The sequence below is a fragment of the Passer domesticus genome, chromosome 7, assembly GCF_036417665.1.
Source record: "Passer domesticus isolate bPasDom1 chromosome 7, bPasDom1.hap1, whole genome shotgun sequence".
NCBI lineage: Eukaryota > Metazoa > Chordata > Aves > Passeriformes > Passeridae > Passer > Passer domesticus.
The window spans coordinates 10,079,431-10,098,962 of NC_087480.1; the positions used below are offsets into that span (position 1 = coordinate 10,079,431).

A 19,532-nucleotide genomic window follows, 5' to 3' on the forward strand; every position below is an offset into this window, starting at 1 on the left:
TTTGTTCTTCTACACTGTATTTCTAAAGGCAACTATATAAGTTATAAAGACTACTACATTCTGTATCTGGAACTGCAACATATAAAAATATTGGGGTTTATGTCACCAAAATGCATCGAAAAAACTCAGCTGAAGGTGGTGGCACCATTCCAGCTGTGTATCTCCAGAAAATTATTTTGGGGTAATCCTGCATCACAATCACACAATATTAATTAAGTTAAATAAATACTTCTTAAAAGATATACTATCCAAAAATGCACATCATGATTAACAAGGAAAGATGAAAATCTGAGACACTTTTGTCAGCATGATAGCTCCCAAGCATACAATGTGGTATCTACAAGATTTTCCATCTTGAGATTTGATACAGAGCTTCCAAAGAGGGAAGTGCTGCACTACAGGGAATTAAGTATGAGGAAATTCCAAAGATGACCAAATCAAAAGACCTCTGTATATTGTCATGAAGTTTGAACAAGTGTGAGATCCCATGATCTGGCAGCAAAACTTACCCAAACTTTGGGAACACAGTCATGACATGTGAAATAACTCCAGTATCATTAGGAGCAGTTGGCTCAAATTTTTACAGCTCTAGACCTCTTTAGTTTCCCTGCCCTTTATTAATGAGAGCTGTAATTGTTGAAAATACAAAATCACTCCTAAATGGCACTCATTTTAGCAGCTATTCTAGTCCCTGACTTTGAAACCTCCAGCCTGAGATTTAACCACATAGTGTTTTAATGTTTCACAGAAACACAGCCTTACAATTGACACCTGGGGAATGACAAGGCACTGACTGATATTGAAATGTGATTTCTGCTGTTGACAATTAGTGGGCAGGCACCTGCTCTTTCTAATGCAAATCACAGATAATGTTGACTACCCACAACTAAAACTAAATCCCCTCCATCATCAAATAAATGGATACATATACATTGATAATGCATAGAAAAATAGTTGGGAGGCTGAGTACCTAACATGAGAGAGTTCAAAGTTGTTACCAACTTTGATAGATAAATCCTGAAAAGGAAATCAGAACATTAAATAACTTGTATCTTAACAGACTGAAAGCCACAGGAAAAGTTACCTACAGTATTGCATTGCCCATAAAAAAATTGCTTCTGAAGTTTTCCAGCATCTGCCTTTCAGACATTTTATTTGTGGAACAGAAGCTGCACAGGGGTGACTCTCTTCACAGTTAACATACCTTGGGTCTCACAGCTGTGAGCCCACGAGCTCTCCATAATTCTTGGCTCTGCAAAGGTGCTCGATCAACAATGCTCAGGAAGAGTTGAAGTTAAGAGCCTGCACTGCAGCTGAGACTAACCCAAAGAAAATAAATCAAACCCAAATGACACTCACACATTAACCTACAGTGCCTCTGTAAACTCTATCCTGCCCTGAAGGAAAGCTTGCCATAGGCTGAATGCAGACCTCACACTCTGTACTGCCAGAAATACTTTGTGCCTTGTTATTAAAATATTCACACAGTTGGAGGTGAACTAATTGAGGCAGTGGAGACAGCAACACAGAAGGCACTTAAAATGTAATTAAGGCATGATCAGAAAAGGGACACATAAGGGAGAAAGCACTGAAAACACAGACTCCAGAGAAAACACCAGATTCAAACAAAAATGAGAGCAATTGTGTATTAAACCATGTTCAATGACTTTTATATGTACTAGTAAAAGAATCTGTGCAGAATTCAAACACTAAGGCCACAGATAATCAGGAAAAACAACCATGTAAAAATTTAGTTTAGAGAATCTTCATGTACTTTAATACATGCCAAGGATATAGGTGTTTGGAGAGGGAGATGGCCCCACCCTCACCTGAGCAATTCTCAATCATGCTGGAGATCTAAGAAAAGGAATGCTACAGGAGCATTCAGTGTCTCAATTCTTTTGTTTTTATTCTGTAAAAACACAGTTAACTCTACTGCTGGCAGTTCTGGAAGGACTGCAGCAGCAACTGTTTCCTCTACTGAAAAACCCAGCTCACACATGCACTCACTATATTAAGGAGGGGGAAAAAACCCCCAAAACTAAAAGACTTAAAACATGCAACTATAAACTATAAACTTCACAATTCTAACACATATAGTATATTCTCTTTGTAATGAACACTGTATTTTAGAGATACTTAGTGACAGTCTGCAGAATTGTCTATTTTTCGTTCAGTTTAACCATATTACAGGGAAAAAACATATCAGAAAAAATCCCAGGCAAATACCCAGTTATGCAAGGATTTTTTTCAGATCAAGAAAAAAGAAACCTTTGTAAAAAGGTTTCTCCTAACAGACAGCTCTACAGCTCTATGTGGTTAACCACAACTAAAAACCCTTTTCCATTGTTTTTTCCTATTAAATTTGTTTCATGCAAATATGCCGAGTGCAGAGTCTTCACAAAAAGCAGTTCCCCACAGAATGTACAAGTCACATGTGGATTTTGCCTTTTTTCACATTTTCTCCATTTAGTATTGTCTCATTTTCCTACCAGCTGCTTCACCATTTCCTGAGCTGCACCATCTCGTGCTGTGTCCAATATTAGACACAGCAGTGACAGAGCAAATGGGAAATAAACAGCACAGCTGATCAGGACAACTGGCAAAGGATGCAAGCAGCACATCCAGAAGTGGTTATAAGTGAAAAAGCCCCAAAACATTCAGCTGTAGGAGCTTAAACTACTGATCTTTAAAAACACAGCAAGATCCTTGCTGACTTGCCTCTGATCAGACAGAGAGAGCTCTGAGAAACCAACCTGAGCCCTATTGCAAAGAGCACATGAACTGGGCACTGAATTGGGAGCAGACATTTTTCAGTGCTGGCACTCCCAGTGGCGGGAGAAGGAGGGAAGGATGGGCTTGAACCCAGGGGATCTGAACATAAGGGCAATTCAACCTAAGCAGGATGAGCAGTGACCTGCCATGTAGCTAAAGAGAAAGTGAATACAGGACAAAGAACTATTTTTGCCAAGCTAATAAAAAGTATTTATTTGAACTATCTTGTCAACAACATACACATTCAGAGGAGTATTTACACCCCTCAGCTGTCCCCTTCCCACATCTCCCTGCTTTTCTTCAATTCAAAATGAAGAATCAGTGGACAGATGCTGGGACAGACACCCAAACACTGAGTGAGAAGCAGCCTGTCAGGTGCTCTCCTATGGAATAACTGAAGAGACACTGGCTAGAAAATATTACAAGTCAGTATTTTCCTGTTTAACACAGTTGTCTTCTTGCTTAGACTAGCTTGCTGAAATTATAATGGACAAATTTGTTGAACATGTTTTGAGGCTAATTTTAAAAAATAATGATACAAACATTGTAAAATTGTGCTGCATGCTGTCAAAGATATCAAGTTTGTAAACGCCTCATTTGCAAACAATCTGTTGCTGAACTCTAACCAGTTCAGACACTTACTGATCTCTTACCACTATAATTGCAGCTATTTAGCACTTTTATTCATTTTAATAATGATAGCAATAATCCTTAGAGCATAGAAAGAAACAGTATTTTTGTGTATTTTTATCCTTTTGTAGGACTTATCAGCCATTAAAATATATTTTATGCATATAAGTCTTCAAAAAAGATCATAAAAGTAAACTGAAATACCAGTACTCGTTAGCAACATTATTCCACTCAATTGACAGTTGAGATAAAGCCATTACTACTATATCCAATTTAAGGGCTGAGATTTCTTTTAGTAGCAACAAGCTTGGAAAAAAACTTAAAAATCCTGAAATATAATGTCTGAACACTCAGTTGATCACACTGGGTATCTAAACTGGAGTACCAAGGTACAGCAAACAAGCACCTTGTTTGTGACCACTGTGCTGTTGGCTCAGGTGAGGGACTTAGGGGAGCACATGCAAAGGGAAATTGTAGGTGCCTCTCTTTATTTTCTTAAAGCATTGTACAAAGGAAACATTTTCTAACCCTTATGATGGTCATTTGACCCAAATCTGATAGCACAGATGATGGAGCATTATTAAAGCATGAGGAATCATAAGCTCTGTGCTGCCAAAACAGTGACAGCGATGATGGGTTGCGTGAGAAGTTTGGTCTGTGTGAGTGGAGCTGTTTGGGGATGACAATAATTACCTGTGAAATGAATATTCACCACATGGGTGAATTCAAGGCTGAATAATATTTCACTGGAGAGTTGGGATAATGTTAGGCAGAGTTGGCCAAAGCTGACACAGCTCACTTTGTACCGAGGTCTAGTGCAGCTGTATGACATACAGATGGGTGCCAGGAATTCATGAACTGGAGACACAGCCTGCAGCAGGCAGAGCTACCCCCTGTTACAGTTTGCAAATACAAGCTGAAAATTAGCTAAATAGCTTCTTTATTCCTGAACGTATGCCCACCTCTATGCCAAGAAATACATTACTGCTATTATTTCTGCAAGCAGTAAATGGTGTTGAGCTACCCAATGCCAGCCCTTCCTTTTCTCCACAACTCCAAAATCTCTGTAAGAGAACACCTTCCTTTTTTTAGAGTAATAAAATTTTTCAGAGGCAACCATTTCTAAAGGTATAGTCAGTCTCTGCCAACTTCTTTGTAAGCAGCACAAGCCTCCAGCCAGCTAAACACCTGGCAACTGCCCCAAAAGCACAACAGCCACTACAGAGGGACTGAAGTAGAACACTTTTAATTTTTAATGTTTTCCTTCTTTATTTAATAGATGTTATCAGACTGGGGGAAAACAAACCAATTAACCAGCCAACCCAAATGCCCAAAAAACCTCAAAGAAAATGTGTGCCAAAAGTCCCCAAATACTACCAACGAAGAAGGAAAAGTGTGGGGAGGATCCAAGAGATACTTTAAAAACAATGAAATCTTCAATAGTCTGATCCAGCAGCTCCGGCATAAAGATGCACAAATGATTCTGTAAGTAAGACTTTTCCTTTTAATTGTCTGAAAGCAGATTAGTTTCCTAAGCATACAATAAAAGTAAACTATTAGCATCCATCCCTGAACACCAGCACTCTACAGATCAATAGCCAACAATTCAACAATTAACTGCAAACTTTTTAGTAATTGCTGCTATGGTATCAGCTTAAACTGACACCTATAGGCATAATTCTCACTGTTACTAAGAAGACTCATATCCTCAGAATCAACAGCTCAATTACTCCCTTGAGAATCTATATGCAAACCAAACCAATCAAATAAATACTACAAATATATCCTTTCCAAGCCACTAATGACACACTTCTGACAAAACACTACTCAAGGTTATGTATTGACACATACACAATACGTAATTTGTAATGTAATCCTTTGTTGTGAAAGAAGAAATATTATTTTGTGATTTACAGTAACATGACTAGTAAAGGTAAAGGACTATTTTCATACAGAACTAGTATTTAAAAACAGGCACATGGTTTTTAATACTTTTATCCATAAACAGACATACAAAATTAATTTTCTCCTGTATCTTCACAGCAAAATTCTACAGAAAAGAAAGCCTTAATCCAAAAACCACAGCAAAATACAAAATTTTGTGTCAGATAGTTTCTCCTAGGACTAAAGCACAAACCCATAAAAATTAATGGATTCATTTATCAAGGAATTAAATAATTAGGAAATTAATTTTTAAAATCAATAAAAACCACAAACTATCTGTGAAAACTCTTCAAGCCAAGTTTAAATGTTGGAGAAGCAATGCAAAGCATCATCAGCATATCAGAACACCACCTGGGCATAGGGCATTTGTGAATGAGGATGTTTAAGTTACTGTGTTCAGCTTTAGCTTTGCCTGCAGAAACAGCATAAAGCTGAAAGTTCTGCCTGTACCAACTGGGCAGGTGAAGGGCACACTGTGTCCTTCATCACAGACATGAGTACAGAGTGTTCTGACATTAAACTATGCTGTGCTCAATGACATCGTGCAAACAGATACTCCAGTCAATTTATTACTTTGCTTATTTTACTGTTTTCACTAGAATTCACTAAGTATTACTGAATATAGAACCGGCTCAGAAAATTTGGATGCACAGGAGAAGAAAGGAAATACATTTAAAGCAACCAAGATATTCTTTATGTGGTTGCAGGCTCAATGGGAGGAGGAATGCTGTTTATGCAGGTGGAAATGTTTTCATCACTGTTCTTACACTAAGTAACAGACACAATGACATCCAAGATGTGCTCACATAAATAAAGGTATATCCAGTAAGAACAGGCAGATATTTCCTTTTTTTCTTTCTCAATTGAAATGCAAGGATTTTGTCATACCATGCCCTTGTCTTCATGAATTCTGTATTTCCTTTCCGAGAGTGTAAAAGACAAATGAATTTCATAATCCTTTCTCAAGTACAAAATGAGAAAAGGAACATCAGCAAGAGGAAATTACTAATACATTTTGCAAGCAACAAAGGTGAATACCTCTGGGGACAACTATTAGTCAACATTTCTATACTTATCTATTTAAACTATTAGTAATTGACTCCAATTACAAAGAACAACCTCAAATTTGTTCAAAGTTTACAAGCATGAATCACAAGAAATCACTTCTGATTTCTGCCTTTCTTTTAATGTTCTGCATCTCCATGTATAAAAAAAAAAATCTCCGAAGACATTTTCTGGTTATTTTTCTGGACTAAACAGTGTAAGGTACAGGATTGCTCCTTAAAGTAATGCAGGTAGAACTTGTCAACACTGTTGTCAATACTACAAGAATGCCTAGTAATAACAGTAGTACTAACAAATACTAGTAGCAACAAATACGAAAATTCCAACAGAAATAATAGAAGGAAGACATTGGGGAGAAATTATAAAAATAATTCCTGTCTCTACCTGAATATAATAATTAATTTTGTTATTTAGGTCCTTTGCAAGGAAAGAGCAACACAGTTCATGCTGCTCTTCCGTGTTCAAAAAGTGCCAACAGCAGGAGGTGCAGATGCCTCCCGCTCCCAGGTAAGCAGGAAGGGTGTTTTTGGCACTTCAGTCTCAGAGACAGACTCGTCTCACTTCCACAGGCCATGGGCAGCACAACCTGATGCTGATCTTGAGCTAATAACAGCTTCCTCTTCAGCCCTCCCTTGTCTGTAAAGCAAAGGGAACACTACTGGCTCACAGGATTGGGCTTTCTTTGGCACTTCAAAATCCAAGTGTGGAGCAAAGCACCTCACACTGATAAAGTCAGTGGCAACACAGAATGCGGCTTGTCACATACTACTGTCTTCAGTTTTGAGAGAGAGAGATAAGGATTTCTACAATAGCCAATTTCTGAGTACAACATTTTGACAGTCCAATTGATAAGGTTCTTTCTTACACATGAAACTTCTGTAAAGGTCATCAATTCCAGGACATTAATACTGAATAAATCATAGGTTTTTTACAAAATTTACCATTTACATCTGATTAGTCTCAGTGCTAATATTATAATTTGAATTTGCGGACTTCCTAATAATCTCTTGTTGACTTTCACAGCAAGTGTTTGTATTTGGTATGTGATTTTTCTAGTCCTCAGACTGTTTTTCCTGGCATTACAACTGGAAGTGACTATATCAATGTTATTCAGTATTCACATGTTTTGTTATGTAACTGGTGCTTGGGGGATAGGGGGCAGTGAAAGAATTGTTCTGCTGGTGTTAAACATTACATTATTCCTTCCATGTTTTTTGATGAAGATACTTCATCCACTTGCAAAGCCTTCCTACAGAGTGATGGTCTGCAGGAAACTGATTTTAAACAGTATCCAATAAAACTGAACCTTTGAAAAGGGAGCCTTATATTTTAAATCACATTCACAGTTATTTCGCATCAAGACCTAAGTTCAGAAGAATTTGAGCCTCTTTCTCAAAAGAAAAACGAATTCAAGCTCTATATTGGTTAGGATACACCCACTCCACTCTTTATCTAGAGATGCAGCAATGTCATTGACTCACGGAGCTACTTCTTGACAGTTCTTTATTTTGAGACATACAAAACCTTCTGACAGATACATAAATGAGAAACCCTGGGAAGAAATGTTATTTTGTTTCAGCATCTGCTCTACAAATGAAGATAAGCAAAGCAGATTTCCAGTTCCAGAAAATGACAGCTCTTCTTTGTTTCAGAGAGAGTGACATGAAAGACACAGCAAGAATGATCATTAAACCAGACTGTGGGGCAGAGACAGAGCTGTGTGCTGGTTTCCCTGCTCTGCACCCACTTCCTCACTCTGCCTTGATGCTTACTCCTGTCTTGGTTTAACTCTTGACATCTACTTGGACACTCCTAAATGTTATAGGAAGAGGCTCTATTAATATAACAAGAACATTTAACAGATACAATTCCAAGTTTTGACAATCAGAATTCCAAAATATTACCTCAAAAGTTTAAGCCTCTCCTGTAGATATTCCATCAGTATGTGGCACAGGTTACTGTAAAGGTTGCCATATCTCACAGAATCATAGAAGGCTTTGGGCTGGAAGGCACCTTGAAGATCATATAGCTCCAACCCCCTGCCATGGGCTGGGATGGCACTCACCACATCAGGTGGCTCAGGGCCCCTGGCTCAGCCAACCTGGCCTTCAACACTTCCATGGATGAGTCCTCCACAAACACCTTTGTTCCTGTTACACTGGCTGCATTAGTCTGCCCTTCTGATTTTTATTTCTATGATTTTGGTATTTGACACCATGGAAAACAGGTGATTCAGAGAAGAGAATGGAAATTCAGATAGTTTGTATCTATACACTGACAAATGGATTGTTAAACTTGTGTAACATTTGGAGAATGCTTTTTTTATTCTTCGGATGAGATTTGTTAGCAGGGGATTGGAAATGCACTGTGATCCTTCACCAGTTTATTTCCTCTCTCTGTAGGTTTTTTCCCTCACTTTCCCCCCCTCTCTTGGATATTCACTTTTTAAATCAGAAGAATTACTTAAGAGAATGAAACTATTTTTGATCATATGAGGCATTTTCTTTTCACTGAGATGATGGCAGCTGAGACAGGATTGGAAGCAGCGTTACAGGAATGGTGACAGCAGGTTACAAGCTTTTGTAACACCTCTGTGATCTAGGAAGGGAGCACCCACTTCAGCCTCGTGGGGAAAGAAGCGTCTGCACATTCTGTTCACTCATGTATTTTGATTTGATGAAGGGAAGGAAAAGTATTCTCCCTGTGAGATTTCAAATGAAGGTACAAACACAGAGTTTTCTCACCCCAGTTATTCCAGGGAGAGAAATTTCCAATTACTTGGCAAATCAAGAAAGTATATCTGGAGGGGGTCTAAACCTAAGTGCTGCTTTTCCTTTCCTTAGAGTTTGCAGGTACTCCCCACAGAGCAGAAGGCTGCAGTCCAGGAAGCCACAGGGAACTGCTCATGGCACTGTTTTTCTCTGGGAGACAGTAACACCACCGTGATTAGAACACAGCCAGCCAAACAAAGCACAGCACACCAGGAACCCCTATTTGTGCAAGGGAATACAGGAGGAGACAATGCACTAAAGCTTTAGGAGTGTGGAGTCTTTTGCTTTGCCTCATATGTAATTTTTTTTTTTGGACAACATGAAGCTCATAAACACCCAGAGCAGATGGTGTAACATACAGCAACAGGAGATGGAGCTTATTAGCTGTCGCTTCCTTCCGCTAGTCCACAGCCCAGAAATCTGAAGGACCTTTAAATCACCCTCTACTGAGCTCAGTCCCTCTCAGGAAACAGTACAAGGGATAAACTGTGCGTCCTTACACAGACATCACTTCATTATGCTTGAAGTCGGCTCTAAAGCACACAGGTTTTAGTTTCTCAAACACGTTTCAGTTCTCAAAAGATTTTCTAAAATTAGCAAAAAAATCCCCAAAATTAAAAGTCTAAGCATCTGGCATTTGTAAAAAAAATTTAAAAAAATCCTAATAACACAAAATATCTTAACTGTTTTTACACTAACCCTGTCTAGTAACAGCATTTTACTAGAAGTCTTCCATTTTAAAAAAAATTTTCTTCACTAAACCAGAATTTCAAGGAAAGTGCTTGCAATAATAATTGGTTTCATTTGTAACCAGCCTGCTCATAACCTCCTCTTATAGTGCCCAGGAATGCTTCATTCCATTGTCCTACAAACACCTTCCACAGCAGCTCAAGGCACAGCTCTGAACTGATGCAACTTAAAGGTTAAAAATATTCCTTCCTTCATTAACCAATGAATCTCATCAAAAAGAAAACACAGGGAACAAGAGAAGTAGCTACGCCAAGCTGAAAAGTTCCAAACCACCATATTTCTAAAAGGCTGCATAGCAGTAGTTCTCTTAAAAGCATTTTTTTTCCTTTTGACATTCTTTTTCTACCTTCAAAACAAATTATTTCCCTTTCAGCTACAAACATGAAAACATGCATTTCACCGTGTGCTGTTTACATGTCAATAAACAGCCAATGTCATATATTTTCTTTTGAGTCTTTATCATATGAGTACTAAATGGCTCCCAAACATCTAACTGGCAGGTGGAGTGCTAGTGAACTGTAACACTCAGTTCCACTGGCCACCAGGTTACCACTGGACCTTCTTAATAACGAGAGACTTGGGATGCCCCCCAATAAAATTTTCCCCTTCACTTACTGCTCTTTGTGGAAGTTCATGAGCATAGACTCCTAAATTCACCTAGATAAGTGCTCCAAATCTCTATCAAAACAATGAAAAATCACTCTGCTGGCACTGGTTTCCTCTGGGAAAGCTCCCAAGACTTGTGGTTTGTTAGTTTTTTATTCTAGTGTTATACATAACAGATTAAGGGGAGAATCTAACACAGGCTTTTTTCACCTTTACACACCATTTAAAAACAAGGTAATTGTAACTAAAAGCACATACTCCATACAGCTCAGATTCAACTCTCCACGGCCCTGGTACAGACACAAAGCAGATCTGCTGTCCTGAATGGATTTACATAATTCTGGGATCAGAGTAGAATATGGTTATTACATAAAAAGCTTTTGCTGCTTCACAGTTGACAAAACACCACCATGACATTTTCCTGACAGGACAATTTCCTAGCAGTGCTTGTCAGCATGCCTTTTATTTATGGCTAGGACGACCAGTAAAACTGGTTTTGACTGGTCATATGATATTAAGAGTTACATGTGTTTAAATCTTCCTTCCTAGTAAGCTGAAAATTGCTGAACTTTAATGCATAGCAAAGCAGACCTCCTATTGCTGCACCTCAGAAGCAGTTTTCCCTTCTAGGGAACAAAAGTGCTTTTCAGCACTGAAACGTTTCTGTTGCCTCTGTATCCTCACCGTTGCTGGGATGTATCAGGGGGCAGAAAGGGGAAATGGATGGCAACAACAGAAAGCTAAAAAAGAGAGGATGAGACATAAGTGGCCTTCGGCTGCAGAGCTTTCTCACACTGTGTCCCAGGACTTTCCGTGAAGTCAGTGGAGTTCACTTGATGAAGACTTTGAACATTTAGCTGGATCTGTTTACCTATTGCTCCTGAAGATAATTTTACATGCGCTTTTCAGAAAGCATTAATCATGTCACCAATCTGAAGCTTTTGTCGACAAAAATGGTTTCCTTACTTTTTAATGGGCTAAAAGCAGAATAGGCCAATTCTTTGTGAGGCACTCTGTCATTTCATACAATACTAGCAATACTGATTTCCTCACACAGATTTACCAGAAATTATTTGCTGTTGGATTCTCCTGTGAGGAATAACTCCATTTTGCCTTGCCCATAATGCAGTTCAATATACTTATCCTGCCAGGAAACGAACATTTGTCTAACCAGAAATTTACTGCCATATGCTCATATTGTTAACAATCAATAAAGTTTATCATGCCAATGACTCGATCCCAGATGATTATCCTATCAGGAATTCATTCCTCTAAACTAGTGTTTTCTTACAAATCTATAATTAACCTAAAAGCTTTTCTGTACTGCCAGTATTTGTAGAGTACAGCTCCTTTCATATTTGCTTTGGTGGAAACAGAGAAAGCTGTGGGAGAAAACAGTTCTAATTATGTAAACATGTCACAAATAAGCTTGAGATGCAATCTACGTATGGTGCATCTATAAGAACTTTCCTCACAGCCAGGTCCATCAATGATTTTCCTAGAGGAGCAACATTTCTGACAACTCCTGCCAATTCTACTCCATCTCCTTCAAGGACAAAACAGTATGTTTACCAACTCTTCCAAGAATTAATTTACTCTGTTGCCAATATCTCCAAACTATATGATACTGGGCCTGCCAGGAATTTACTTCGTAAGATGATCTTGCAGGTTTACATATCTTCAGAACAAGCAGGATTCTGAACTTCCAGTTACTAAGAAAATGCATTTTTAGATATACACATTATGTGTTTAGCACCAACTCTTCAGGAGTCAGCGATGCTTTGCCAGGAGATTTTTCTATCTGCTCACATTGAGTTGTTAGGCCAGTAAAATTTAGTTGGGCTTTAAACAGTTTGTGTTATTTGGTAAATCTCAAATTGTCAGATAACTGAAAGTTTCTGATGCAAGTAACATCAGACACAAAATTCAGCTGGCACTGGACTCTGTATAAAGGGCACCAGTACTAAACCTGAAGAACAGCATGTAAAAAAATCTGCTTGATCAATAGATCAGTTCTGCACTTATTTGGGGATTTTTTCTTTCATGTTTTTCCTACAGGACCTGCAAAACCACCCAATTAATATCTCTGAAGTGTAATATTTGAGATAAAATTTCAGGAATTGCAAGGAGTAAAAAATACTGACACAGTTAAGTATTCTATATTTGGATACTGTTTTCAATGCTTGCTATTTGTATGATCGCACAGTCTTTCAAACTGACACAAAAAAAGTTTTGCAAAACAAGTAACAATGCTTTTTCAATTGTGCAGAAAGAACTCTTGGAATGCTTCAAGTTCATGTCATGTAAAGTTCTGGTTTAATACAGTCTGTCCATATATGCAAACATATAATACCTATGATTTTACATAATCTTAGATTTCTATTGAAAGTTTTCACAGAAATAATTCCTCAGTATTGACATTAATAATGAAATAGACAAACTGTTTATAACAAAAATCTTCACAGAAATGGCTGAGATACAGCAGTATTTTGTGCAACAAACCACATTTTACCCTAAAGCTATTTACTAAATTCAGATGACTGCCCAGTCTAATTTATACAGCCTAACTTGCTTAAGTAGCCAATACCAATTCTTTGAATTTTCATAAACATCTGAAGTGCTGATTCTTCTCACAAAACTAACTAGATTAGTAGTCACATCCCTACACTCGTTCCTGTTAAAAGTTTCTCTGTACTAATTATTTTATTCTGACATAGTTCCTTCTCACACTCCATCATTAGAGCTCCTTGGAAAGCCATCTCCCAGTCATCATTATCTCCCAAGCAGGACTGTTACTGTGCGTCTGTTTCTCACCTATTCTCACACCTTTCCAGGATGAAGTTCATGGGTATTATCCTCACTGTGCACTCTGTTAATTCACCACACTCAGGGCACTATTTCAGCTGTAGCTAGAGAAGAATGTTATGCCATTAAAGAACAGCATTACAGCACTAATTGGGGACACAACCTTTGATGCCCCAGCAGCCTTTATAGGCAGAATTATTTTATGGAAGTCTCCAGCACTGGCATGGCACAGCACTCCTTGCAGAACAGTCCCCTCTGAAAAGGGGGTGCTGTGGTTTTGCCTTTTTAATCTCTTTTTTCTAGATTCTCAAGATGTGCCAAACATCTAGAAAAATCTTGTTAAAGATTCTGATGAGGCATTTTAGAAAAGAATGAATTAAAAAAATCCATTTACAGATTTATGGATTATTCCAGATTCTCAGTTAAAACATGAGCCTTCTTCCTGGTGTTGACTAAGCAATTACCAAGAACGACCAGGAACTTCCAGGTCCCACACTGTGAAACCTGGAATCCTTTTGGAAATACTTTGATTGCACTACAACTGTAATCATACCTGCTTGAAGTCTGAAATTTTACACTCAGCTTTACAAACTCTTTTGCTCTTTGACTTTTGAGCACCACCAGTTTTATGTTTCAAATCCGTGCTGCTTGCCAGGCCAAATATTCAGGTTCAATTTGTGGCAGAGAAAAAGCATGATTTAAATGACTAGAAAGATGTCAGGAAGAATTCCTGAGAAATCAAATGGATAAACTTGGCAGTGCAATTAAAATATCAGTTATTCCAAACTGAATTCATTACATAAGAGAAAACTGTGATTTCTAGTACAGATTCAACTCCATCTTTACAAATCAGTGCACATGAATAGGATTTTAAAGAAGCTTTGAGGTTAATAACACAATATTAAATAATAATATACTGACCTACACAATTCAGGGAAGAGGTAAGGAAATATTTAAGAGCTGCCCTGCATATTGGCAAAGTACTCTTAGAAGCTTAAGTAATTTTTCTAGAAATGTGGACATCAAGCCTCATCCTGCAGTAAAGCATCCTGTCTTTAGTCCAAAAAGAAATATACCAATGTTTGAAAAATAGAAGGTCTGAAAATTCACATCGTATCTCACAAAAATTAATTTGAATGGAAAAATCTTGGGGCATATAACTTCAATAAAATAATCATACAACATGAGTGCAAAATACTTCCCCTGGTCTGCTCATGCACATAACTCATTCCTTACAGGTCACTCCTGAATAACTGAGCTAAGTTCACGCCTGACAACTTCTTACAGAAATGCACACTAATTTGGCTATTTCTCCAAAATTATTAATGTGATTGCTTTCAGAGGCAATGTTCTGGAAGAATAAATCCAGCATGACACAGAGGCTGGTTTCTGATGCCTACAGTAGAGATTGCCAGCCTTTAGACGTGCCCAAGGCAGTGATGCTGCAGCTGACAGGAATATCAATATTCACACTGCACAGCACTGCAGACCCAGCAGTGCCCCTCAAGGCCCAGGTCCATGCTGAGGTTTTGCTCCCACAGCCACAGGTACAATCAACAATCTCTAAGGAGATCTACAGGAACACTTCCACCATCCTGAGGTACAACAATGCAGCCATATCTCAGTTAATTAAACTCTCATAGCATGTTCAAAATAAGGTCACAAACAACAAACAAATCTGTTTTCTAAACTATCCTGTGTTGAAATCTATGTTTATGACTTTTTCTTCCCAAAAATAGCAGTTTTGTAACTCTTTGGAGGGAATATATGCACACAGATAGAGGCAGCCAAGTATTATTACTCCCATGAATTACAGGTACTTTCAGACAACACCAATATTATGGGTGTAACTTGAAGCAGAATATCTGCAGTAAAAACCAAAAATGCTGCAATAGCTATGTAGCACAGCTGTTCCAAATTTCACATTAATTTGCACATCACAGAGAAGACAAATTTTCCATCTTCAAAAAGCCTATTTTTCATTTCCTTGTAGAAAAATATAATTACTTTTATCTTCAGAAAATTGAAGAAGGCTTTTCTGAGTAAGCAGTGAGGGCTTTGGGGGCAGGGTGTGTGTGTGATGTGGCTTGTTTGAGGATTTTGGGTTTGTTTGTTTGTTTTTAAATAAACACCTCAAGTTTTAGCTGAGAAGTACTGGCCACACTTTAATGTCATTTAACCACTTCCTTGAAGAGCAGGGACTGATTCTGGCACCCTGCTGCTGTTACCTTTAAGGGGACAGGACTCTCATTGCTTCTGACACGCTGATTCCTACAAATATTCTCCCTGTCCCACCACCCTGCCTGGACTGGGGACAGAGCTGAAGCAGCAGAAAAGCCCCTTCTGTGCTCATTGTGTACAAAAGCAGCACGTGGGTTTACAGAGTCTGTCAGGAAATGCTGCAGTAAATTCTGCTCATTCCTTCCATTTCTTTAGTTTTTAGCTTCTGTCTCTAATCAAAGAGAAGCTTTTCCTAACCTTAGTTCAACTATCATCATTGTTCAAATATTTGTCCCAATCATGCAAAAAGCTAAAACAGAAACTTAACTCTTGTTTGGTTTTTTTTCCTTACAATACTCTAATTAACTTCAGTTTTTAAATTACTGGACAATTTATATGATTAGAAATGTTAGGAGAATTGTTGTATCTGAATTAATTCACAGGCTTTGTAAGCACATGCAGAGACAGCCTGCAGCCTCAATGTTGATTTTATAGAAAAATGCACCCAACATATGCAAAGGCAAATAATTAATCACTCAACATTACTAAGAAGAGTAGTTCCTACTAAAGAAAATATTTGTCTGTAGCTAGCATGTGATGGTTTCTAGAATAGCAGTCAGTCCATCCTGCTAAGAAAGCACTTTAATAAAAAAAAAATCCTACATTTCTGATATTACAGGATGACTAAAAGCAGGTGAAAAGTGGGTTGATACTATGAGACTTTGAGAACAAAATGTTTGCCCAACTCCTGATGTTGTTTCATAATTCATAATCAGGAAGTAATAATCATAATTAGTAGATAAAATAAATTATTTACCTTGCGTGGACTGGTCAATGGCTTTTCTTTTTCTGCTATGACTGTTATAGTTAAGTCTTAGTTCTTGGCTATATTCATTCAAAGTTTCTCTTGAATCATAAGATTGCCTTTGCTTTCCACCATCTTCACTTTCATCTGAAGAACTCGTGTAGGTTAGATCCACCTCATGTTTAACTTTTGACAGTGGCTGGTAGGGTTTGCAGTCCATCTGCTCCATCTCTGATTAAATAGGCTCAAAGTCATGAAAACAAGCAACTGGAATGCCTTAAGGAAACAGTCCTAGAAAAAAACAACAACAATAATCCATTTCAGACATATTACATACTTTTAGGTCTGAAAGGTCAGTTTTTTATTTATATAAACCAATTAAATTTCATTAATATCACTATAACCCAGGAACGAAACTGAACATGTCATGTTTTACTGTCAGGGCTTTTTAAAACAGAATTAAAATAACAGCTACTTGAAGGAAGAAATAAAAACCAAATCCTAAGCAACTTATATTTGATTTCAAAGATGGAACAGTTAGTATTTCTCAAAAAGAATGCATATTCATCTTAAGTGAAAATAGCATTTTATGTCTTTTAAAATATGAAATCTAGAAAGCAGAACGTTCACTCTTTTAAAGTATTCTCCTGTGACTTACTTCTAATCAAGAATAAGAGACTTCAGACATTAGAAAACCACCATTTTTTTTTTTTAATAGAAGTATACCACGATGTTATTCCAGAAGAGCATGCAATACTTCAGAAAACACCATTTTCCTTTAGATTTTGAGGACATTTCAACAGGAAGTACCTTGCAGTACAACCCCTTTTCTTCCCCTCCATCTCCCATCTGAATTTTTACATATCCTCAATGGAACTTTCCAAACTGCATCTTGAGTTTCGTGTACGTATTTGTGTAATGATGTTCAAATCCAACATCCTTAAAATCACATGCACTGCAGCTGCAAGTGCTACTGGGGCACTTGTTCTGTATCCTTGCCTTCATTAAGCTGTTTCCATCGCTAAATTTGAGACAAACTCTGGGATGAAATAACGGGGATTATTGCACAGCTTTTACAGCAGCATGGCTCACAAACTGAAACTCTGTTCAGTTTGGTCATTCTTGTTGTTTTCTTTTTAGATTAGTGGATATTAATAAACTAGAAAAACAAATGTAACCAAAAAAAGGTGCCTGTAAGCATTATTTCTAGAAGACAAAAAAGACCTACATGGAAATTCAAAGAGACTTTGCTTAATTAGAAAGCAGTCTCTCACAGCTTCTTCATGATTTTAAGGTCAGCAGTAAATGGAAATAAGTTTAATACTCAATTTGGTACAGGCCCATTTCCCATCTGCCACAAGGACCTTAACCCCACATACTGCCAGCTGCCAGAAAAAGTGAAAACACACAAAAGATAAACATAAAAACCCCACAGAAAGCACTTCCAAGAGAGCTAAAGAGATGGCCAACTTCTGAAACTGTCTGAATGTTTGAGACACACCTGGTGGTATTACATGGTGTTCCAGAACTTCATCTCCTGCTTCTGTGTCCTTCCAATACTTTTGAAAGGATCATTTTCCTGAGCAGGAGTGGAAAACACTACACATGATGTGAAGAGGGAATAAGGCTTCTACCATTGTAACAGAAAAACAAAACCCAGACCCTCAGAACTCTTGGGGGGAAGAAGTGAGACAGACCATTACAGCAGAAGTAACACTGTGGAGTGCATGCCTTGCTTTCTTTGCTTTTCCCACGTTTCAGGAGGTTATGTGGGGAAAGAGGTTGAAGGCATGTCTTGCTTGAAAGTGTAAATCTCAGGGAGTTATGTCCAGCCCTTTAACCTGACATGGAACAGCCCTCCAGAAACTAATGGCACCTGGATAAAGAGCTCTAGCATCAAAAAAACCCAAAAAACAACTCATACCTCCTACTCAAAGTGGGCTTGAAAGCACCTAAGTCAATAAAAAACTCTTCAAGAGAGAGACAGAATCAAAACTATGAACCAAGGAGCTGCCAGACAGCAAGGCCAGCTGACAGCATGTCATGGGGCTGCAGCCACTTGTGCAGTGGGTTGACTGCACTGTACCCAGCTGGTGATAAGATGTTTCTGTACAAGTTCCTACTAAGTAACACTTGCTTCCCCAAAGCGATTTGCTTAAATAATTTACTGTTATTTCCCAAGATTGCCTATTATTGCTGAAGTTCAGTGCTTGCTCTGAGAGTTGCTCTAATAGCGACAGAAGAACGCAAAGGGGCCGTGACTTGCAAGCACAGAGTTGGCTTAAAAGATGAACTGACGACTCTGTAGAAATGGTTACTGACAGGAAAGAGCCTTCCAATATATCCTGTCTGACAGAATAAATGGAGACAAAGCTACAGAAGCCAGAGGAAAACAAGGAGAAATTAAGGGCCACTATTAAGAAGATGCAGTAGAGGAGAAATAAATTTTGCCAGAAAGGCAACAAGTGCAAGCAGCCTCGGACACAGGCACTGCATCCTGCTTTCCAAAGTGCAAAACCATCAATCTGACAAATTTGACTCATTATTCCAACAAACAAAAAAACCCCACAAAACCAAAACACAGAAGTTCCCCCTGAAAGATGCTGTGCATGTATTTTGTGGGAGGTTTCAAGTGAGGTTTTTTTTTTAAACAAGTAATAAAAAAATATTAGGATGCACAGACACGTAAAACTTAAGTTGCAGTAAACAACTACTTAAGGTAGATTTATTTGTATTCTTTTAAAACAAGGTTTAATAACCAAAGTCTTTAGTTTGTGAGGACTGTTGTAGCAGGAATATATGTAATGATCTTAACCAAGGCAGCAGACAGATGAAATGATTTAATGTAAGCAATTAATACTAATTACATATTCCATGTATTCTCTTTCACTGTGCCTTCTTATGTAAAGGATGTGCATTTTTTCAATTGTAAACTAATGAAAAACACCCTTAAAAGCTATAATTTTCATATGCCTTATTATATAAAGACAAAGATGATTACAAAATACGACCAACTTCTGAATACCCCAACACCCCAGTGCCCCTGCTCAGGGATGCTACTGCTGCCATTGCTGCACATGCCCACATTTGCAGCAGCAGGGGGCAAGGTCCTGGCACATGTTTTGGCCACAGCTCAGCTTTTCCCACTGCAGTTCTGACCA

The 19,532-nt window shown here is 38.1% G+C and overlaps 1 protein-coding gene across 12 annotated transcripts in view; it reads right to left on the reverse strand.

The window, feature by feature from the left end:
- Positions 1 to 19,532, reverse strand: part of TENM1 (teneurin transmembrane protein 1) — an 818,347-nt gene that overhangs the window by 214,770 nt on the left and 584,045 nt on the right. For 9 of the 12 annotated variants that reach the window (XM_064426811.1, XM_064426812.1, XM_064426810.1 and 6 more), the window contains one exon: positions 16,384 to 16,662. In XM_064426811.1, coding sequence (XP_064282881.1) covers positions 16,384 to 16,600 — 217 coding nt within the window. In that variant the 5' untranslated portion in view covers positions 16,601 to 16,662. Of the gene's footprint in view, positions 1 to 16,383; positions 16,663 to 19,532 lie in introns of those variants that run through there. The other 3 variants (XM_064426819.1, XM_064426818.1, XM_064426820.1) reach the window with 3 other exon arrangements.